Below are 19098 nucleotides of genomic sequence, written 5' to 3' on the forward strand. Positions count from 1 at the left end.
TGCTGTGCAGGGAAGGGGAAGTGGTCCATGGAAGGATCCACAGAGAAACTGGAATTTAGCATAGTCAAGGGAAGTAAAGTTCCTGCAGAGGGAATAACAAAATACTAGAGTTGCAGGGGTCTTGGACAACTGTATTGAAATGGGAAAAGAATGTGGTAAGAAATGAGTCTTGAGAGTTAAACATGACACCTTCATATATCATATTAAGAGTTTGGATATTATCCTGTAGATAATGGGAACAAATGACAGGTTTTAAAGAGACTGGCTTGATTGCATTTGTACTTGAGAAAAATATTTCTAGCTGTAATGTGGAGAATGAATTGGAGAGGGGCGGATGAGAGGCAGTTTTCCAGCTATTAACGTACTAAGAGAACTGCTTTCAGTTTTTTCAGTCTGGTTGGTTTTCCTGAGTAAATTAAATGTAATACCATGGGAAAAGCAACAATCCATAGAAATATTAAACTGAATGTTGTTAGCTAAGGAATCAAAGAGTGGTAAACCAGTTGGAAAGAAGGGTAACATAATGACTAGGAGCAGAGATTAGCGCCAGCTGCCTGGTTCTGCATTCCTGACACTACTACTTCCTGGCCTTAGGTCCTTCAGCAAGTTATTTAATATATTTGTACTTTAGTTTCCTCTTCAATCAAGTGAGAATGATAGTAGTATGCAATTCAGGGTTAGAGTGAGAATTAAATGTGTGTGTGTGTGTGTGTGTGTGTGACCATTTGGAACACAGTGCTTATAATTTTGAAAATGACTAGGGAGAATTTAGGAAGAATGAAGAGTACCTTAGTTGTTTTACATTTTTACCTCCCATAGCTAAATAGTGATTTATCATCATATAGCAGTTCTCATATACTTAAACCAGACACTGTCATATTTGCACATGACTTTAAAAGAAAATAAAAAGAATCATTTATTTCTATGGACTGATTTCCTTTGTAAATTTATTAGATATTCATATTATAACATGGTTCATATTGAAAATCCATTCTTGTTTTTTCCTTTCCTTTCCTGTTTTGAATCCTTAGCAGCATGATATGTTAAACAGAATTTTAAGTAAGACAGCCTTTGACTTATATTACGGCTCTTTCACTAACCAATGATGTGGGCTTAAACAAGTTTTTTAACCTTTTTCAGCCTTGGTATCCTTATTTGTAAAAGTTGAATAATAAGACCAACCTAGTAGTTTTTTCCTGAGAATTAAGATAACATATGACATGGTTCTTAACACACAGTAAGCACTTCTAATTTGTTTTTAATCTCTCCATTTCAGAGTTTGTGAAGGTTAAATTAATGAATGTAAATGAAAATGTTTTTTAAACTGTAAAATGGCATATATATACCAGTTATTATTACAGACTTTTAGTAGTAAGTGCTATTTATGTAATGGCATATTTAACAGCCTCTAGCAGATAGGTGTTCAAGGGTCTACAAAATAAATGTCTTAGAAATTCAAAGCCATTAACTCAATAAGAAGTTATATATACTTATCTCTTATTTAGTTACTGTCAAACATGTGGGCAATTCTGCAGCATAACCTTGCTTTCGACCTAATAGCATTACTATTATAATTATCATTATTATAATGAAACCATTTAAGAGAATTTCTATATTATTGTCATAAGACAGTCCTTTCTCTTGGCTTTGTAGATTTTAATTGAATTAGAAACAGCCTTATTAGATGATGAACCACATTGGTACAAACTTCAGACCCACGATGTTTCTTCATTGCCACTTCCCCACCCTTCTCCATATATGCCACGACGACAACTACATGGAGAGAGCCCAACACGGAGGTTGCAAAGTAAGTTTTCAGTAAAATTTATTGTACCTTTATTGAATTATCTTGAATGATATATATGACATAGAATTTGAAGATACCATTATGGGTATTAACAGTCATCTGTTAGTATTTTCATAGCTTTTATTGAAGCTTTTAAATTGTTTGATACACTCAACTGTATACATGTAGTACTCATCACAGTATGACACACAATGAAGCATAGTTATGTTTTAATTTTACCTCTTAGAATCTAAAATATAGGAATGAGATAGCTAACGTAGTAGAATTTGGTGATGTACCTGTAGATATCTGAAATTATGATTTCCACTGTCATTAAGCCAAGTATTTTATGAATATGTAGGATAACAAGTATAGCATAGTGGTTGAAACCGTGACCATGAACATTACTCAGACAAACTTGAGTGTAAATATTAATCCTCTCACTTAAGAGTTGTATGGGGGCTTCCCTGGTGGCGCAGTGGTTGAGAGTCCGCCTGCTGATTCAGGGGACATGGGTTCGTGCCCCGGTCCGGGAGGATCCCACATGCCACGGAGCAGCTGGGCCCATGAGCCATGGCCGCTGAGCCTGCGCGTCCGGAGCCTGTGCTCTGCAACGGGAGAGGCCACAACAGTGAGAGGCCCGCATACCGCGAAAAAAAAAAAAAAAAAAAAGAGTTGTATGATTTGAGGTAGGTCATCTCTCTCTGTTTCACTTTCCTCATTTAGAAAATGGAAATAATAGTACGTACATCACAGAGTGGTTCTAAGAGTTAATCTCTGGAATGTAAACTGATGTTATTATTGTTGTTGTTGTTGTCATTATTATTATTTTCAGTGTTTGCATTTTACTCTGAATTATGCACAGTCCAAACTATAAAACAGATCAATCCAGAGACTCTTAGAGGAAACTCAGAAATGTTTTCCACATTGAAAAGTGGCATTGTTGGTTTGATGCTGCTACAGCTCAAATTTATTTGTTTTTTTCTGATGAATCTTATTGAAAGGTGAAGGGGGTGCTTTTTGCTTTGGATAGTATTCATGGGATAATTTTATCTTCACGGAGCCATCATGGTTCAGGTTTAGCAACATTTTTGTCAAGTAATGGAGAACTGATTGAGATTAACCAAATTTCAGAAGTGTAAATTTATAAGCATGAATGCCACGTCGTCATGGCACCAATCATGGAAAGGATACTTGGCCATATAACAAATAAGTCTTGTCTAAATGGATCACACCCTTTCTGCTGAATAGAGGGCTAAATTACATATCAGAAGGCTGTTTGTTGAATAGAGAAGTAGAGCAAAGCATTGGTCTTATGGGATAGTTAGTCATAGGAAAGCGTAGAGAATTATCTTCACTTCTTTTGAAAATAATGTCTCTAATGACTGGAACTTTATTTCCATTAGATACAGTCTCTTACCCTGGAGGGCATTAATTTAGCATTAATTTTACAACGCTCACTTTTTTCAGCTTCCTCACGGAGTAAACACCTACCCACCCTTATTTGCAGTTGCCATTACAACATCCTTTGTTGTATCTACATTACCATGAAATTTACGTGGACTAAATTCAGAGTGTCTGCTCTTTCTGGCCACTGTAATCTATTCAGTACATTGTCTCTAAATTACAATGTGGGATGATGGGTTACTACATGAAGTTTACTAGTATAATTCATTTTCTGCTAATTCTTATAGTTTAGGTTTATAGGCTATTATTGCTAGCTACTATTGCCCTTTCTTATAGGATTGGCCTCTTCTCTATTTACTCCAGTTGTTATTGCAATAAGGAGTAGGTTTGATGACTCTCATTATCTGAAACTCTTAAATCTACCGATAATTTTCATTATTTTTTTCTGCCCTAGCTAAGAATACTGTACGTGAGGAACAACAAAAATAGAGTACTTTCTAGTTAGTTGTATAAATCATGGATTTTCGTGCAATTAGTTTAATTTAATCAATTTTTCAGATTTTAATATTTTCCATCCTCACAATGGCTCTTCTGTTACTTAATCATTAATAATGTTAAATTTACCCCTGGGTAATATAATAGCTCCATGTTGTACTCTGTGAGTCTTGCCACTATCAACTAACCTCTAATAAAATTAATTTTCAATATTTGAATATATGACTGAATTTGGTGCTTTACGCCTAAAATGTCATAATTTATTAGCCATATGTAGGCGTAAAGATAGATAAAAATGATATGATAAAAGAAGATTAGGAAATAACACTCAGGAATAGTCAGAAAGTTAAAGACAGTACCATTGGCTAAGTATTGATATATATTGCTCATCAGTGACAAGTTCAAGTTAGGGTATTAATAAGTAACTACATGAATTATTGTAAAGTTTTATTGATGACAAGAACCTCCTTTAGGGTTTTTCCTCCATGGAAAGATCTATATGAAATTTATTTACAAGTATGTTGAAACTGTCAAAGATCATATATAGAACATATATGTATGAACAGTTAACCATCAAAAATGTATAGTAACCCCTTATTTATTCCCTACATTCACATCATGTTTTGGTAATTCAATCTCTGAGGCTTATGAGTAACATTCTGAGTCTATGAACTTATTAAATGTACATGGACATTTACTATTATTCAGAATAAATAAATAGTAATGTTGTTGGTGTTGGGATTCTGTTCTTCCCATGACGATTTCCTATTTTAAATTTGTAGATTCAAATGATTCAAAGCAATACTCATTAAACAGATATTAGTAACTTATTTACTAACATATAAGGAAATATATAAAAACCATTCTAAAAATAATTGTTTCATATTTTGTAGTTAGTTTAAATATTCTGAAAAAAATCTTTTCTAGACGGAGTCCAGACAACTTTGATTATAAACTTTAAATGATTTCCCAAATAAAGATATTGGTAAAAGTATTTGAAATAGATGAACTCTTTTACCAGTATTTCTGCATGTGGAAAAATAAGAAGGTTGTATGTATTAAAAAATCTAGTAATGATCACATGCTCATAGTTCAAAACTTTGAAAGAAATTAGGCTATGAGAAATCAAAATTTTGATGATGAGGAATTAACATTTCCTCCAACAATTTTTCTTCAGGCTGCTCTTGCCCACTCCCTTCACAGACATTGTTGTTTTGACATTACCAAAGGATGGGAAGAGCAGTGCATATTTCAAAGAGTGATTGATTAAGCATTTTTGAAAATGTATGCAAGACTAAAGCTATGAGTTCAAATAATTAAAATGTATCAATAGAGAAGTGAGGTTGGCAAAATATCTCACATATTCACATAATTTTATTTTTGATTCATTGATGAGAAACTTTATTCATTACTTTCCTGAAACTTAAAAAGATTGTTCTGAAAAGTGTATTTTGATATTTACATTTTTATTGTTGTATTCTTTACTGTTATTCAGTTAAAGTTGTATAGTGTCTTTTTTTTTTATTGGAGTATAATTGCTTTACAATGGTGTGTTAGTTTCTGCTTTATAACAAAGTGAATCAGTTATACATATACATATGTTCCCATATCTCTTCCATCTTGCGTCTCCCTCCCTCCCACCCTCCCTATCCCACCCCTCCAGGCTGTCACAAAGCACCGAGCTGATCTCCCTGTTCTATGCAGCTGCTTCCCACTAGCTATCTACCTTACATTTGGTAGTGTATATATGTCCATGCCTCTCTCTCACTTTGTCACAGCTTACCCTTCCCCCTCCCCATATCCTCAAGTCCATTCTCTAGTAGGTCTGTGTCTTTATTCCCGTCTTACCCCTAGGTTCTTAATGACATTTTTTTTTCTTAGATTCCATGTATATGTGTTAGCATACAGTATTTGTTTTTCTCTTTCTGACTTACTTCACTCTGTATGACAGACTCTAGGTCTATCCACCTCATTAAAAATAGCTCAATTTCATTTCTTTTTATGGCTGAGTAATATTCCATTGTATATATGTGCCACATCTTCTTTATCCATTCATCCGATGATGGACACTTAGGTTGTTTCCATCTCCGGGCTATTGTAAATAGAGCTGCAACGAACATTTTGGTACATGACTCTTTTTGAATTACGGTTTTCTCAGGGTATAGTGTATAGTGTCTTAAGGCAAAAATCTTCCTTTACAAATATGTTTATTCCTTGATATTTTTTTATTAACTATTTTTATTAATTATTAATTAAGTTTTACATTATTTTATCTGTTTTTGAAATGCAGTTTATCACTTCAACATGTAAGCAATAAGAAAAAATAATTGTAAAAAATTTTTTACTGAGTCTTTAAAATGTGTGTGTTATCATTTCAACAAGGAAACAATGTAAACAACATTCATTACTTTTACATTCTTCTTTCTTACTAAGTCTTTAAACTGCAACCTGTTTTCATTTCAACAAGGAAAATGCAATCTGTTTTCACTTCAACAAGGAAACACTATACACAAAATACTAATTATTTTTTCCATTCTTTTCTGTTATCAGATCGTTGACATTTTCTATGTTACCATTTCAACATATAAACAGTAGGAACAACCTATTAATTAACTTTATTTTCTCTCAATTAGTCTTTGGAATGCAATGTTTTTTCATGTTGACATGTAAACATATAAACACATAATTATTATAACATTTTCTTACTAAGTCTTTGAAATACAATGCTATCATTTTAACATGTAAGGATATAAAGAATTTAATGTACATTCTTTTATCTTTACTGTCTTTGTTATGCAGTATGTTATCATTTCAACATGTAAACAATACATGTAAATTATCAATTATTCTACATCCTTTGTTTCTTACTAACTCTTGGATACACAGTGTGCATTCAACACCTAGTGTACATCACATTTGAGAGTAGCCAAATTTCTAGAGTTCAGAAGCCACATATGGTTAGTGTGCACCATACTGAGCAGTGCAACTCTAGTGGAAGGGCAGAGGGAGCAAATACATATGAAACAATGTGTACCATGAAGGAAATATACATGGTACCTTAAGCAAAAGCAGCAGCAGAATAAATCTACTTAAATGGGGAAGTAAGAGAAAACCTATCTGAGGAGGTAACGTTTAAGCCATGACCTGAGGCCTGAGCAGCTACTCAACAGCATAAAATGGCCAATATCATTTGAGCAGACTATGTAAGGGGAAAAAGTGAAAAAAATACTGTGTTATGGGGGAATAAATAATTTCCCAAGGCTTCTAAGAAAGAGTAGAGAAACTGATAAATCATAGGAATGTCTACACTCTGAGTGAGATCAGGGACTTTATCTTCCTTAGCACCTGGAAAAGTACCTAAATCATAACAGATACTTGGTGAATGTGTGTGGAATAAGGAATAACTGAGCCAGGGGTCTCAGACCTGGGAAATCAGGCAGCAATATGCTGATGAAGATACCAGTAGGTAGTGGGCATAGTTTGTTTCCTTTTAGTTGCATACGGTTTCTCATAAGCCACCTGAGGTAATCAGAAACACAAGAAGTTTGCAGGTCCCTAGAGGGTAAAATTATTCAACAGCTACCACCTCTAGGAAGAGTTTCAATTGATCTGACTTGTGTCAAGTGCCCATAAATGGATAAGTGAACCAATCAGTGTGGATAAGGAAATGATGTACCATGACTGGGTCAGCTTGCGTCACATACCCAACACTGTGGTTAGTAACCAGAAGATGTAGAGGGCAGTGGGCAAGAGATCCAGCAGACTTTTCAAATTCCTCTATTTCCTTTTTAAAGTTCCTCTTTTAGAGATCAGTTTACATATCCAGTGTTCCTAACCCCAGTTTCCTAGAACAGTAGAACTTTACATATGTGTCTCTACAAACTTGGGTTTCAGGCAAAAAAAAAAAAAGTGAACGCTTTCATGGCCACACATCAGTGTTGAAACACCTCCCTGTACTGTGGAAATCACTCTGAACGAGTGGCCCATTTCATGTGGTTCCGCTGTGCCCCGTGCAGCATCGCCTCCAACTGAGCCTGAACTTCAGCAAGTTTCTGTCGGTTCAAACTGTCATTCCATTCCTTGTAGCAATGGACAGGGACAGGATAAATCACATACTTCAGCTTCATCAAGGATGTCAAGTGCTGCAGAAGGCTCTTGAGCACAGGCATCGTAATGAGATTGAAGGCAAAGCTAAGGACACAGAGGTGGGTACAGTGGCTCAGGGCTGGGAGGACGACAGAGAGAGTAGAATCAGTTATCATACAATTGTTTATCTCCAGATGTTGCAGGGTGCTTGAGACCTTCTCCAGCAGAGTCTGGAAGGGCTCATAAACTTCTGAGAAGATCTGGTTGTTACTGAGACTCAATACCCTGAGGTGGGTGGCCTGAGAGCTCTGGGACAGGACAGTGACATCTCTGTTAGAAAGGCGACAGTAAGGTAGATACAGTGAATCCAACTGAGGTGGCGCAACTCATTGCCTTTAGGATCGTCTTATGCCCACCGGAGAAGGCAGCGTTGAACAGTGGAACAAAGAGGTCTCTTGGGATTTCATCCAGGGCATGGATAGCTGCAGGCTCATTATTCAGCAGACTCTTTGTAGCAAGCTCAAGGAGGGTGACTGTGGTCTTTTGGTCCATCTTCAAAAACCTGATTGGAACAAGAGCTGGAAAAAACTTGAGCTGTCCAAGACCCCAGCAGTAGGAGCAGGTTCCTCCCTCTCCGGAGCTCGCAGCGGACAAGCCTCAGTGTTGCCGGCACTGGCTCCTTGATATCTTATTAACAATTCTCATCACAATTTGAACCATAACGATCCAATCAGAGTTTTCTTTAATTTGATCCTTCATTTTTTTTCTCTCATATTAACCAGATTTATCTCTTTGACATCTCAAATATTAATTCTTTACTTGGAGAAGTATAATATATCACCCCTTTCACTTTTTAAAATAGAAAACATTGTATCTACTATACTTTTATTCACCCTCATGACCACAAGTTTTCAAAGAAAAGTGAATGGAAACAAATCATTGAGATTAAACTAAAATGATACTATTGAAAGGTGTAAGATAAAAGAGACATGATTTCATAATTAAAGTTTCTCAGGATTTCAACTATTTGGGGGGATTTGGGGCCAATATTTCTTTCAGTTCCTCTACCCAGTTGTCTCACCTCTATCCTTCTTGGACGGCAGTTACATGTATAAAGACCTATTGACATTTTTCCACAGGTTATTGAGTCTGTGTTGTTTTTTATTTTAATCATTTTTTCTCTCTTCCTCAGTTTTGATATTTTTATTTACTTGTCTTCAAGTTGACAGTTTCTTCTACAGTGTCCAATTTTCTGCTAAAACCATACTATGAGTTGTCTTATTAAATATACTGTATTTTTCATTTCAAGCTTTATATTTGGTGTTCTTAGAAGTTTCTGTATCCTTCCTGAAATTCCCCTTGTTCTATTGTATGTGTGTATGTGTATACAAACAAATATGTGTAGGTATATGTAGATATATTAAAGAATTTATAGGATTAGATTATATCTACGCATATGTTGATATAAATACATATGTGTATAAATATAATACAATAATAATATATATTTCTATCCATATATATAATCCTGTAAATTCTTTAATATATCTATAGTTTATTTTAAAGTCTGCTAATTCCAACATCTTAGTCTTCTGTGGACTTACTAAAATTTCTCTTTTTTCCTTTGATTAGGGGTCACATTCTGTATGTTTTATATATCTACTAATGTTTTTGTGTACTGGACATTGTGTTTAATACATTTTAGAGACTCTGGATTTTGAAGAATTACTGCATGTCATTTTAGCAGACATGCTAAACCAATGAAAGATGTGTTAAGTTTTTATTTTCATTCTATTTTCATTCTTTGCATAGTTCTAAGGTATAGTCCTTAGTCTAGTTTGTGATTCTTGTGTCTAGTTTTGAACTGTAGGCAAAGTTCAAGATATTGGCCAAAACCTATAATTAATGGGATTTAATCTCCAACCTCTGTATCCTGTACATTAGGAATTTGCTGAAATTTTCTTTCAGCTCTTTTAGTCTTTCAGCTGTGGCTTTCTGCTGAGTTTCTTCTTGTTTTTCTCTCTGCAATTTGTAATTTAGGTAAGGATTTTTGGGACCACTGAGTGTAAATTTTGGGTCTCCTCCTTATCTGGCTCGCCCTTTCCAGGATTTCCCCTACAATTCTATCTGCTCTCACAACTCTGAATTCTGACCTTTGGCTTAGCCTTGTAAGACTGAGGTTTTTTCCTGAGCAGTAATTCCTCTGCAGTGAACCAAATTGGGAAGGCCCTTAGGGGAAAACTGGTTAAATAGGTGCTTTTCTTATTTCAAAGGTCATATTACCAATTTCTGCCTGAATTTGTTTGTTCTCTGGTATCTTTAAACAGTTTTTTTATTAAAATATTTTTCCAGAATTTAGAATTATTACTGGCAGGAGAGTTAGTCCGATATAAGCTATTCTATCATTCTCAGAGGCAGAACTCTACATTTTTAAGTAAACTTTTTACAAAAGTATAGAATTCATATAGAAACATGTATAAATCGTAAATATTCTCATGGGTAAATTTTGACCAAGTAACCATACCATGTAACTAGCACCCACATCAAGAAATAAAACATCACCAGCATCCTTCCAGCCTCTCTCTTGCTCTCTTCCAGTAATTATTCCCCCGTCAAGATAACAAATACCATAGAATATTTTCGCTTATTTTTAACTTCATATAAATGGAATATGCACACATATATGAATTTTGTAGAAATGAGATTACACAATATATTTCTTTTACATGTGACTTTTTTCTTACCACTGTTTTGTAAGATTTATCAGTATTGTTGCATATAATTGAAATTTATTTTCATTGCCATATACAGTTTCTTTCTATAAATATACACCAATATATCCTATTTTTAGGTTGGTTATGAAAGCTATTTGTCTAAGTAATTTCTTATGAATTGATCAGAGGTAATAACTATACAAAGGGGTTGCTTATCTTGGCTTTAAAGTCTGATTTAAAGCCTGATTTTTTTGAATTAAATTATTTAATTAATTTTTAAAAATCTACAGTTGATTGATAGTTTGCTTTCAGATTTTGGCCAGTCCTAAAAGTGCTTATGTTAACATTCTTATACATTCATTTTGGTAATCATATGTGTTCATTTTTGCTATGGATATACCTAGTAATAGAATAGATAGGTAATAAGCCATACATACATTCAATTACAGTAGATATTGTCAAAGTTTTCCCAAACTGTCCAGATTTATACTTCCTACAGCAGTGAATGAGGGTTTGAGTTTCCTTATATCTTACTTTATATTTGGTATTTTTAGTTGTTTTCACCCACCCATTCAGGTGGGTGTGCATTATTACCTCATTGTGGCTTTAATTTACATTTCTCTAATAACCTTTTCTTAGGTTAACTGGCCATTTAGCTATCCCCCTTTATGAAGAGCCTAGTCAAATATCTTGCCCATTTTTCTTTGGGGTTCTTTATTTTTTTATTGATTTATGAGTGTTTTCTAAAGTATAGATTTGAATTAGTTATAGGATATATGTATTGAAAATGTATTCTACTCTATGGCTGGCCTTTCCACTCTTTAATGGGATCTTTTGGTCGATAAAAGTTTTAAATGTTAATGTATTTTAGTTTTCAATTTTTTCTTCAAGGTTAGTGCTCTTTTTGGCATGATCTATATAAAAAAATCTTTTCTTTGAGATCATAATGATATGTTCCTATGTTTTCTTCTAGAATAGTGCTTTGCTCTTTTTATTAAATCTGCAGTTCATCTGGAATTAATTTTTTATTTTGTGTGAGGTAGAGATCAAAACTCATTCTTAATCCCATGGATCGATGCTGGTATACAGATATAAAATTTATTATTTACTATTATTAAGAGACTCCTAATAACTTTTCCATATATTATTTTGAATTTTGATTTAACAATATATGTCATTTGTGAATAACAACAATTTTTTTCTTTCAAATTGTTATAGCTTGCTTTTTTTTTCTTTCTTAATGCCTTGGCTAGGTCGTATAATAAAATACTGTGTGGAAGTGACATTGTTGAGTAAAAGTTGGCATCTATGTTTGGTTCCCCTTTCCTTGGGAAAAGCTTTAAATATTTCCCCATTATATTTTGATATTTTTTGTAAGATTTTTGTGCTACTTTGTGAGATTCAGGAAGTTCTATTTTATTCCTAGTTTGACGAAAATTTTTAATCATGAATGGATTTGAGTTGTGTTAGTATTTTTCTGTACACATGGATATAAACATGATATTTCTCTTTTATTCTACTAATGTAGTAAATTGTATTGATTTTAAATGTTAAAGTTATCTTGCACTCCTTTAATAAGCCCAGCTATCTCATGATGCGTTATCATTTTATGTATCTCTGGATTCAATTTGTTAATATGTGTAGAAATTTTGCAACCTGTATTCATGAGAGATAGAGTGAGGGAGAAGGATTGTCTTTTCTTTTTTTCTTTTTGTAACATCTTATTTGCTTTTGTTATCAGTGTTATGCTGCTGTGCTCATAAAAGTGTTAGGAAATTTTACTTCTTTTTTATTTGATGTCTTTTATTTTCTTGTTTTGTAATATCCTTGTCAAGCTTGACTTCAGTGTTTTTCTGGCCTCATAAAGTGTTTGGAAGTGTATCCTCATTTTCTGTTGTTTGACAGAATATGTACATTATTGGTATTCTTTTTTCTGTACGTGGTTAGAAGTATTCACCATGTATGTTTCCAGGGTTGGCAGTTTCTCTGTGTGTAGGTGTTGAATTCCAGTTCCAATTCCAATTTCTCTACTAGATTTAGAACTATTCAAAATTTTATGTTTTCTTGTGTCAGCTTTGTTAAGTTGGATTTTTCTTAGAATTTGAATATTTCTCCAATTTTTAAAAAAATTATTTGCACTAAATTGTTCATAATAGCATCTTATTATCCATTTAATGTCTATTGAATGTGTAGTCATGTCCTCTTTTCCCTTTTATGGTAATTTGTTCCTTTTCCTTTTTTTGTTCTTGGTCAGACTTGCTGATGAGCTATCGATTTTACTAGTCTTTCAAACAGTGAACTTTTTGTTTTGTTTACTTCTAGCCTGTATGTTTGTTTTCTTTTCCATTAAATTTTCTTCTTATTCTTGTTATTTCTTTCCTTTCTTTAAGTTTAATTTGTTTGTTTCTCCTCATTTCAGAAGGATACATAGATAATTTTTAATGTGGTGTGATAATGTTATTGTACTTTAATTTACCTGTGGACTATTTAGGATTGTATTGTTAAATTTCCAAACTCTAGGGATTCTTAAAATATCGATATTGAGCATAATTGCCCTCTTATCAGAGTACATACTTTAAATAATTGGAATCTATAAAATTAGTTGTTTGCTTTATGGTGCTACATGTAATCAATTTTGGTAAGTGTTCTTGAAAAGAATGTTTATTTTGTCACTATGTGGTTCATGTTCAACATATATCAAGTTTATCAGGTTTATTAACTTTGTTTTTCAAATTTTCTGGGTTGTTTTTTCTGATTTTTCATCTGATTACTCCATCAGTTATTGAGAGAAGTATGTTAAAATCTCCATGTGTGATTGTGGACTTTTCTCCTTTTAAATTTGTCACTGTTTGCTTTATATATTTTGAAGTTATGTTACTAGGTACATACATACAAATCCAGAATTGTTATATATTTTTCCTAATAGACTGATAATTTTGTCATTACATAGTGTCTCTCTATCTAGGAATACTTCTTCCTTAAGACCTGCTTTGTTTGATGTTTGCTGCAGCTGCTTTTTTGTTGTTGCTGTTACTTGTTTTTGTATGGTATATCTTTCTCAATCCTTTTATCTTCCACCTCTTTGTGTCCTTATATTTAAGATTTGTCTATTGAAAACAATGTAGAGTTTCTCTTCTTAAATCCATTCTGATAAGATTTATCTTTTATTGGGATAATTTTACATTTACATTTAATGTAATTTCTTATAAATTTTGCTTAATATTTTACACATCATTTATTTTTGGTTTGTCTTTTTTTCTCCTTTCTTGCTTTCTTTTGAAATCTACATTATTTTAATGACATCAACAAATATTTAGTTGCCTGTTATGTTTATTGTGCTTGATATTGTGATTGGTCCAAAGATTCATTATACTTAGGTAGCAAGCAAAACCCTTATTTACAAACATGTATATGAAATACAATTTAAAAAAATTATATTTAATCTGACTCTTAGGTACCCATTTTCCTAGTCAAATATCTGTCTTACTCCTTCTCCTTACCTATTCCCAACACTCAACAGAGGTTCTAGAAAACCTCTAAAAAAACCCTAGGCTTAGAAAACTCTAAAAAAAGACAACGTTCAGGAAAGACCCACTAATTTTTATTCTTTATTGAGCTTCACTGATATGTCCCAGTGTGCAATGGTTACTTGAAGCCAGGTCTACCCATGGCAATTTTTACTAATGCTGGTTGCTGTGGTACTTAGCATCCCGCCTTCCCAGATGCATCATGTAGCTACTATCCTGGAATCCTAAAATATCACTGGACTCTGGAGAGGTCCTAGAGCCTGGATTCCTATTATTTACAAGGCTCTTTAACCATTGTCTTCTTACAGATTCTGCGAAGTCTTGTCCTTTAGCAGGGTAAAGAATAAGTAGAATTTCAGTAAATAGAGGTGAGAGAAGTAAACAGTAAGTTTGGAAGGGTAAAGACAAATGTCTATCTTGCTTATAAATGAAGATTCATGTATTTTGGAATTGGAGGATGTTAAATGTAGTAGATATTAGGGAAAGCAGCAAACTGCAATGAAAAAAATTAGGGGGAAATGGCTTTCCTGTATTTGTCTATTTATTATTAAAATGTCTGCAATAAAAATGTAAGCTTTAATTAATATCTTGAAATATTTTAACAACTAACCTATTTCCTTACTTGAAAACTTTTTATATATTGTGATTTTTAAAATAGTGAACAGAAATTTTAATTTTAGAAAGATGAAAGAACTATATCCTTGACAGAAAACACTCATATTTACTCTCTAAGGTCATTTTAAAATATTAGGTACTTTACAATATTTGTGGAGAAAGAGCTACAGTTTGAAAATCTTAGTGTCTTTAATTCTATATTGATTATAGTGATGCCCTTTTTACAGTTTTAATAGTATAATCCTTTGATTTGTTTTTTGTAGATGCCCTTTATCAGTTTGAGGAAGTTTCCTTCTCAGTAGTTTGCTGATACATTTTATCATGAATGGGGGTTAAACTTTTTCACATGATTTTTTTACATTTATTAAAATAATTTTAAACTTGCATGTATAAATGAAATAACTTCAATAAGCATTAAATTAGAACTAGAGAGAAAAATCAACAAATGTACCACCATTAAAGAAGAGTCTAATATAATTCTCTCTCAATCACTTATTGGTCAAGCAAACAAAAATTTAGGGATGATAGAATCAAACCACAGAATTAACAAATTTAATCTCATGGTCGAAGAACTCTGAACCTAACATTTGATGAATTCATATTCATCTGTTATATCCATGAAACACTTGTAAGAATTATTAATGTACTATTCAATAACTCATTTTTTGACAAATTTCAAAGAATTGTTATGCTGTAGGCTATTTTCTTCAACTAGAGTGTCACTATGTAAATTTTTTCAAAAAGAGATAAATTATACCCATACATTTGATAAATTTTAAAAATAAACTTGTACTCTAAAGAACATTTTTTTCAAGATCTATTATCTCTGCAACTGTCATGGATTATTCAGTTAATAGTGTCTTAAATTTAATGAAGTATGGTAAATATCTTAAAGACCCAAGAAGAAAATACCTAGAACTGAACTTTAATGAATATACTACATACAAATATTTGTGTAATGCAAAGAGGTACTTGGGGGAGAATGCTTATGTTAACAAAGCATTTGAAGGTTGAAAATTACGACATACTCATTCAGTTTTTTAGGAAAAGAATAATGAAATAAATTAAAAATAGAAGGAAAGAAATCCTAACAATAAGAGCAAAAACCTAAATAAAACAAGAAACAAATTTCTAGTTAAGGATTATGGAGCCCAAAATTTAATCCTTTAAGTGAATTACAAAATAAACCTGTAGTGGGCTTCCCTGGTGGCGCAGTGGTTGAGAGTACGCTTGCTGATGCAGGGGACACGGCTTTGTGCCCGGTCCGGGAAGATCCCACATGCCACGGAGCGGCTAGGCCCGTGAGCCATGGCCGCTGAGCCTGCGCGTCCGGAGCCTGTGCTCCGCAACGGGAGAGGCCACAACAGTGAGAGGTCCGCGTACCAAAAAAAAAAAAAACCAAAAAAAACCTGTAGTGAAGAAATAAAAAGAAGGTACGGTTAGTATTCAAATGGATGTATAATTGATATATCAGAAAATAGATTATAAAATAAAATTTAAACATTGTAGCAAGCACTTTGAAAACTTACACAAAGTGAACAAATTCCTGTAAAATATATAATTTACTAAACCTTGAATTAATAGGTCATTCTACATCTACCAAAAAGTGGAATTAGCAATTTAAAATATACCCACAGGGCTTCCCTGGTGGCGCAGTGGTTGGGAGTCCGCCTGCCGATGCAGGGGACACGGGTTCGTGCCCCGGTCCGGGAAGATCCTGCATGCCGCGGAGCGGCTGGGCCCGTGAGCCATGGCCGCTGGGCCTGCGCGTCCGGAGCCTGTGCTCCGCAGCGGGAGAGGCCACAACAGTGAGAGGCCCGCGTACCACACACAAAAAAATAATAATAAAATAAAATATACCCACAAAGGAAACACCAGACCCTGGTAACTTTATAGATTAATTCTCTCAAAATTTCAAAGAACAGATTTTTTTTTTTAATCTACACAAATTCTCCCAGAGAATAAAAAAGGACTAATTCTCAATATGTAGTTGGGCTAGTGTAACCTTGCTCTAAACCAAAAGGTTAGTACAGGAAGGAAATAGGCCAGAATGAATTGTAAATAAAAATTGAAAATCCTTTATGAAATATCACTGAACTTATAAGAGACTTTCCTCAATCTTACAGAATGTAAATTCAGCAGATATCACTTTAAATGGATAAATATTAGACAAATTCTATTTAAAATCAGAATTTAGAAAGAACTGTAAACTTTCTCTGTTTCTTTCCAGTATTCTATGCTTACTAGCATAGAAAGACAGGAAAAAGAAAGAAAAAAGACATTAGGACTGGGAAGTAAATTGTCTCCATAGAAAAATTCCAATTAAACAATAATAAATTTATTAGAAGTAAAGAAAAAAAGAGACTTTAACAAGATGGTTGATTAACATTATTTTACAATAAAATTGCATTTCTGTTTATGAGCAATTAGGTTAGAAAACATAATTTTAACAGTATTTCTAATAGCAATAGAAATGATAAGATACAAAGGATAAATCCAACAAATGTGGAAAATTTGAGTGACCGAAGTTAAAAATTTCATAGAGAGATCTTAAAGAAAACTTAAATGAAGAGAATGCCATGTTCATGGCTAGTAAAACAATGCTGTAAAATATGCCATTTCCCCCTGAATTGATGTATTGATTCAATGCATTTCAAATCAAAGTCCCTATAGGATGTTTTTGTGCAGTTTGATAACCTGAATCTAAAATTTAAATGGAAGAGCAAAGGAGAAATATCAAATATATGAATAATTAGGTAAACGATTTGCTTTTCAATATATAACATTGTAATAACAAAGACAGTGAGTTACTGGTTTATAGATAGACAGCCTGTACAAGGAAAAAGAAGTAGAGCACCAAACAGATCCTAGCAGATAGAATACATTTATTTATAGCAGAAGTGACATTGCAGATCATTGTGGAAAGATAGAATGATTAAATAAACAATGCTGAGATACGTGTTATCCATATAGAAAGTGAAGTTGCATCCATATCTCATGCCGTACAGAAACTTAGTTCAAGATGGATAGGATATAAATGCACAGAGCAAAATTTTTAAACTTTCAGAAGGAAATAAGGGTATCTCTGTGCTTGTATAAAAGCTCAGGAAATTTCTTAAAGAAATTTTAAAATTTCTTCTCTTTAAAAGAGAAGATTGATCCATTCAGTGACATTAAACTTAATTACTTGATTTCACCAGAATGTGACAAGATCCACATAGAACATAACTGCAATATATTTAACCTCTATAGGATTAATATCAAAATAGGTCAAGACTTCCATCAGGAAAGTAATCAAGATTCTGAAAGGCAGTAGCATTTACAAACCACATATATACCTCACCTCCCACTCTCACCCGCACCCTCACACACAAGAGGGCTCATAAAGGCTGATAAAATGAACTTCATCTTTTGCTGGTGTCATTCTTATTTTACATTAAAGGCAGATCTGATCCTTGATCAATATGAAAAGCACGTAATCTTTATGCTCTGTACTGTACCTGGCACATTAAACTAATCATTGCTTTGTCCTTGATCATTTACAAGGTGAAATCTTGTTACAAGCTGAGCAATTCTTCTTAAGTCTCCTCAATAGCCTCATCTGTGTTATCCCTCCTTTCTCCCAAGTTCATTTAGAATGTATGTCCTAATTCTATAAATCCTTTTGTGAGCATTCTGTTGGGATGTTGTCAGATAATGTAGTTTCCATATTAACTGGTGCTATAAGAGCCTCAGATTCAATTGGGTCCAAAACTTTATGACATATGGATTTGGAAGGAAAATAGTAGTGAGTACACTCAGTGGGACGACATGACCAAAAATGATAGGTATTACCTAATCATTAAAAGGAGAAAAACAAGAACTGCAGTTCCTGGCAAAAAAGAAAGACTCCCTCTCCCAAGAAGGCAGGGATTACAACAAAATATAGAGAGAGTATTTCTAAGGGGAGGTTGCAAATGTTGGAGGGCATTCCTAGAACATTTTAATTATTGCTATTTTATGCAACATGAGCTTTCAGTGTTTTATAAACCTTACAGGAAAGTATTTATTTTCTGATAACAGAGTTTAGTCTATGTAATGAGTAATGAATTATGTAAGTAGATGGACAAAACAAGTTCTCTTTTGAAATAGCAACACTGTCTTCATTTATCATTAAATATTTTCTGATACCAAAGAAGGGAAAAATGCTTTAAATAAAAGTTTCTCTTATGTAAGGTGTGCCTATTCCTGTAGGCACGTAGGTATTTTCTCCATGTAGGAGAAAAGATAGATTAAAAAACAAATTATAACATGTTTATTTATATATGTGATATATGTCATCATTAAGTGTGAGGACAGTCTGCTTTAGCCATCAAAGCTCTACTTAATTCAATTTAATGTTATTTTTGCCATAGCATGATTAACGTTTTAAAGTTTTGTTATAGATTTGTGTTGTAAGGAAAACAGACACAGGGCTCTTGAATTATAG

General features: G+C 33.3%; 1 protein-coding gene across 14 annotated transcripts in view; it reads left to right on the top strand.

The window, feature by feature from the left end:
- The window catches only part of RIMS2 (regulating synaptic membrane exocytosis 2), a 635932-nt gene that overhangs the window by 391574 nt on the left and 225260 nt on the right, over positions 1-19098 (top strand). For all 14 annotated transcript variants that reach the window (XM_049700520.1, XM_033438139.2, XM_004275317.4 and 11 more), the window contains one exon: positions 1654-1807. In XM_049700520.1, coding sequence (XP_049556477.1) covers positions 1654-1807 — 154 coding nt within the window. The remainder of the gene's footprint in view (positions 1-1653; positions 1808-19098) is intronic.

The sequence above is a fragment of the Orcinus orca genome, chromosome 17 (assembly GCF_937001465.1).
Source record: "Orcinus orca chromosome 17, mOrcOrc1.1, whole genome shotgun sequence".
Lineage (NCBI taxonomy): Eukaryota > Metazoa > Chordata > Mammalia > Artiodactyla > Delphinidae > Orcinus > Orcinus orca.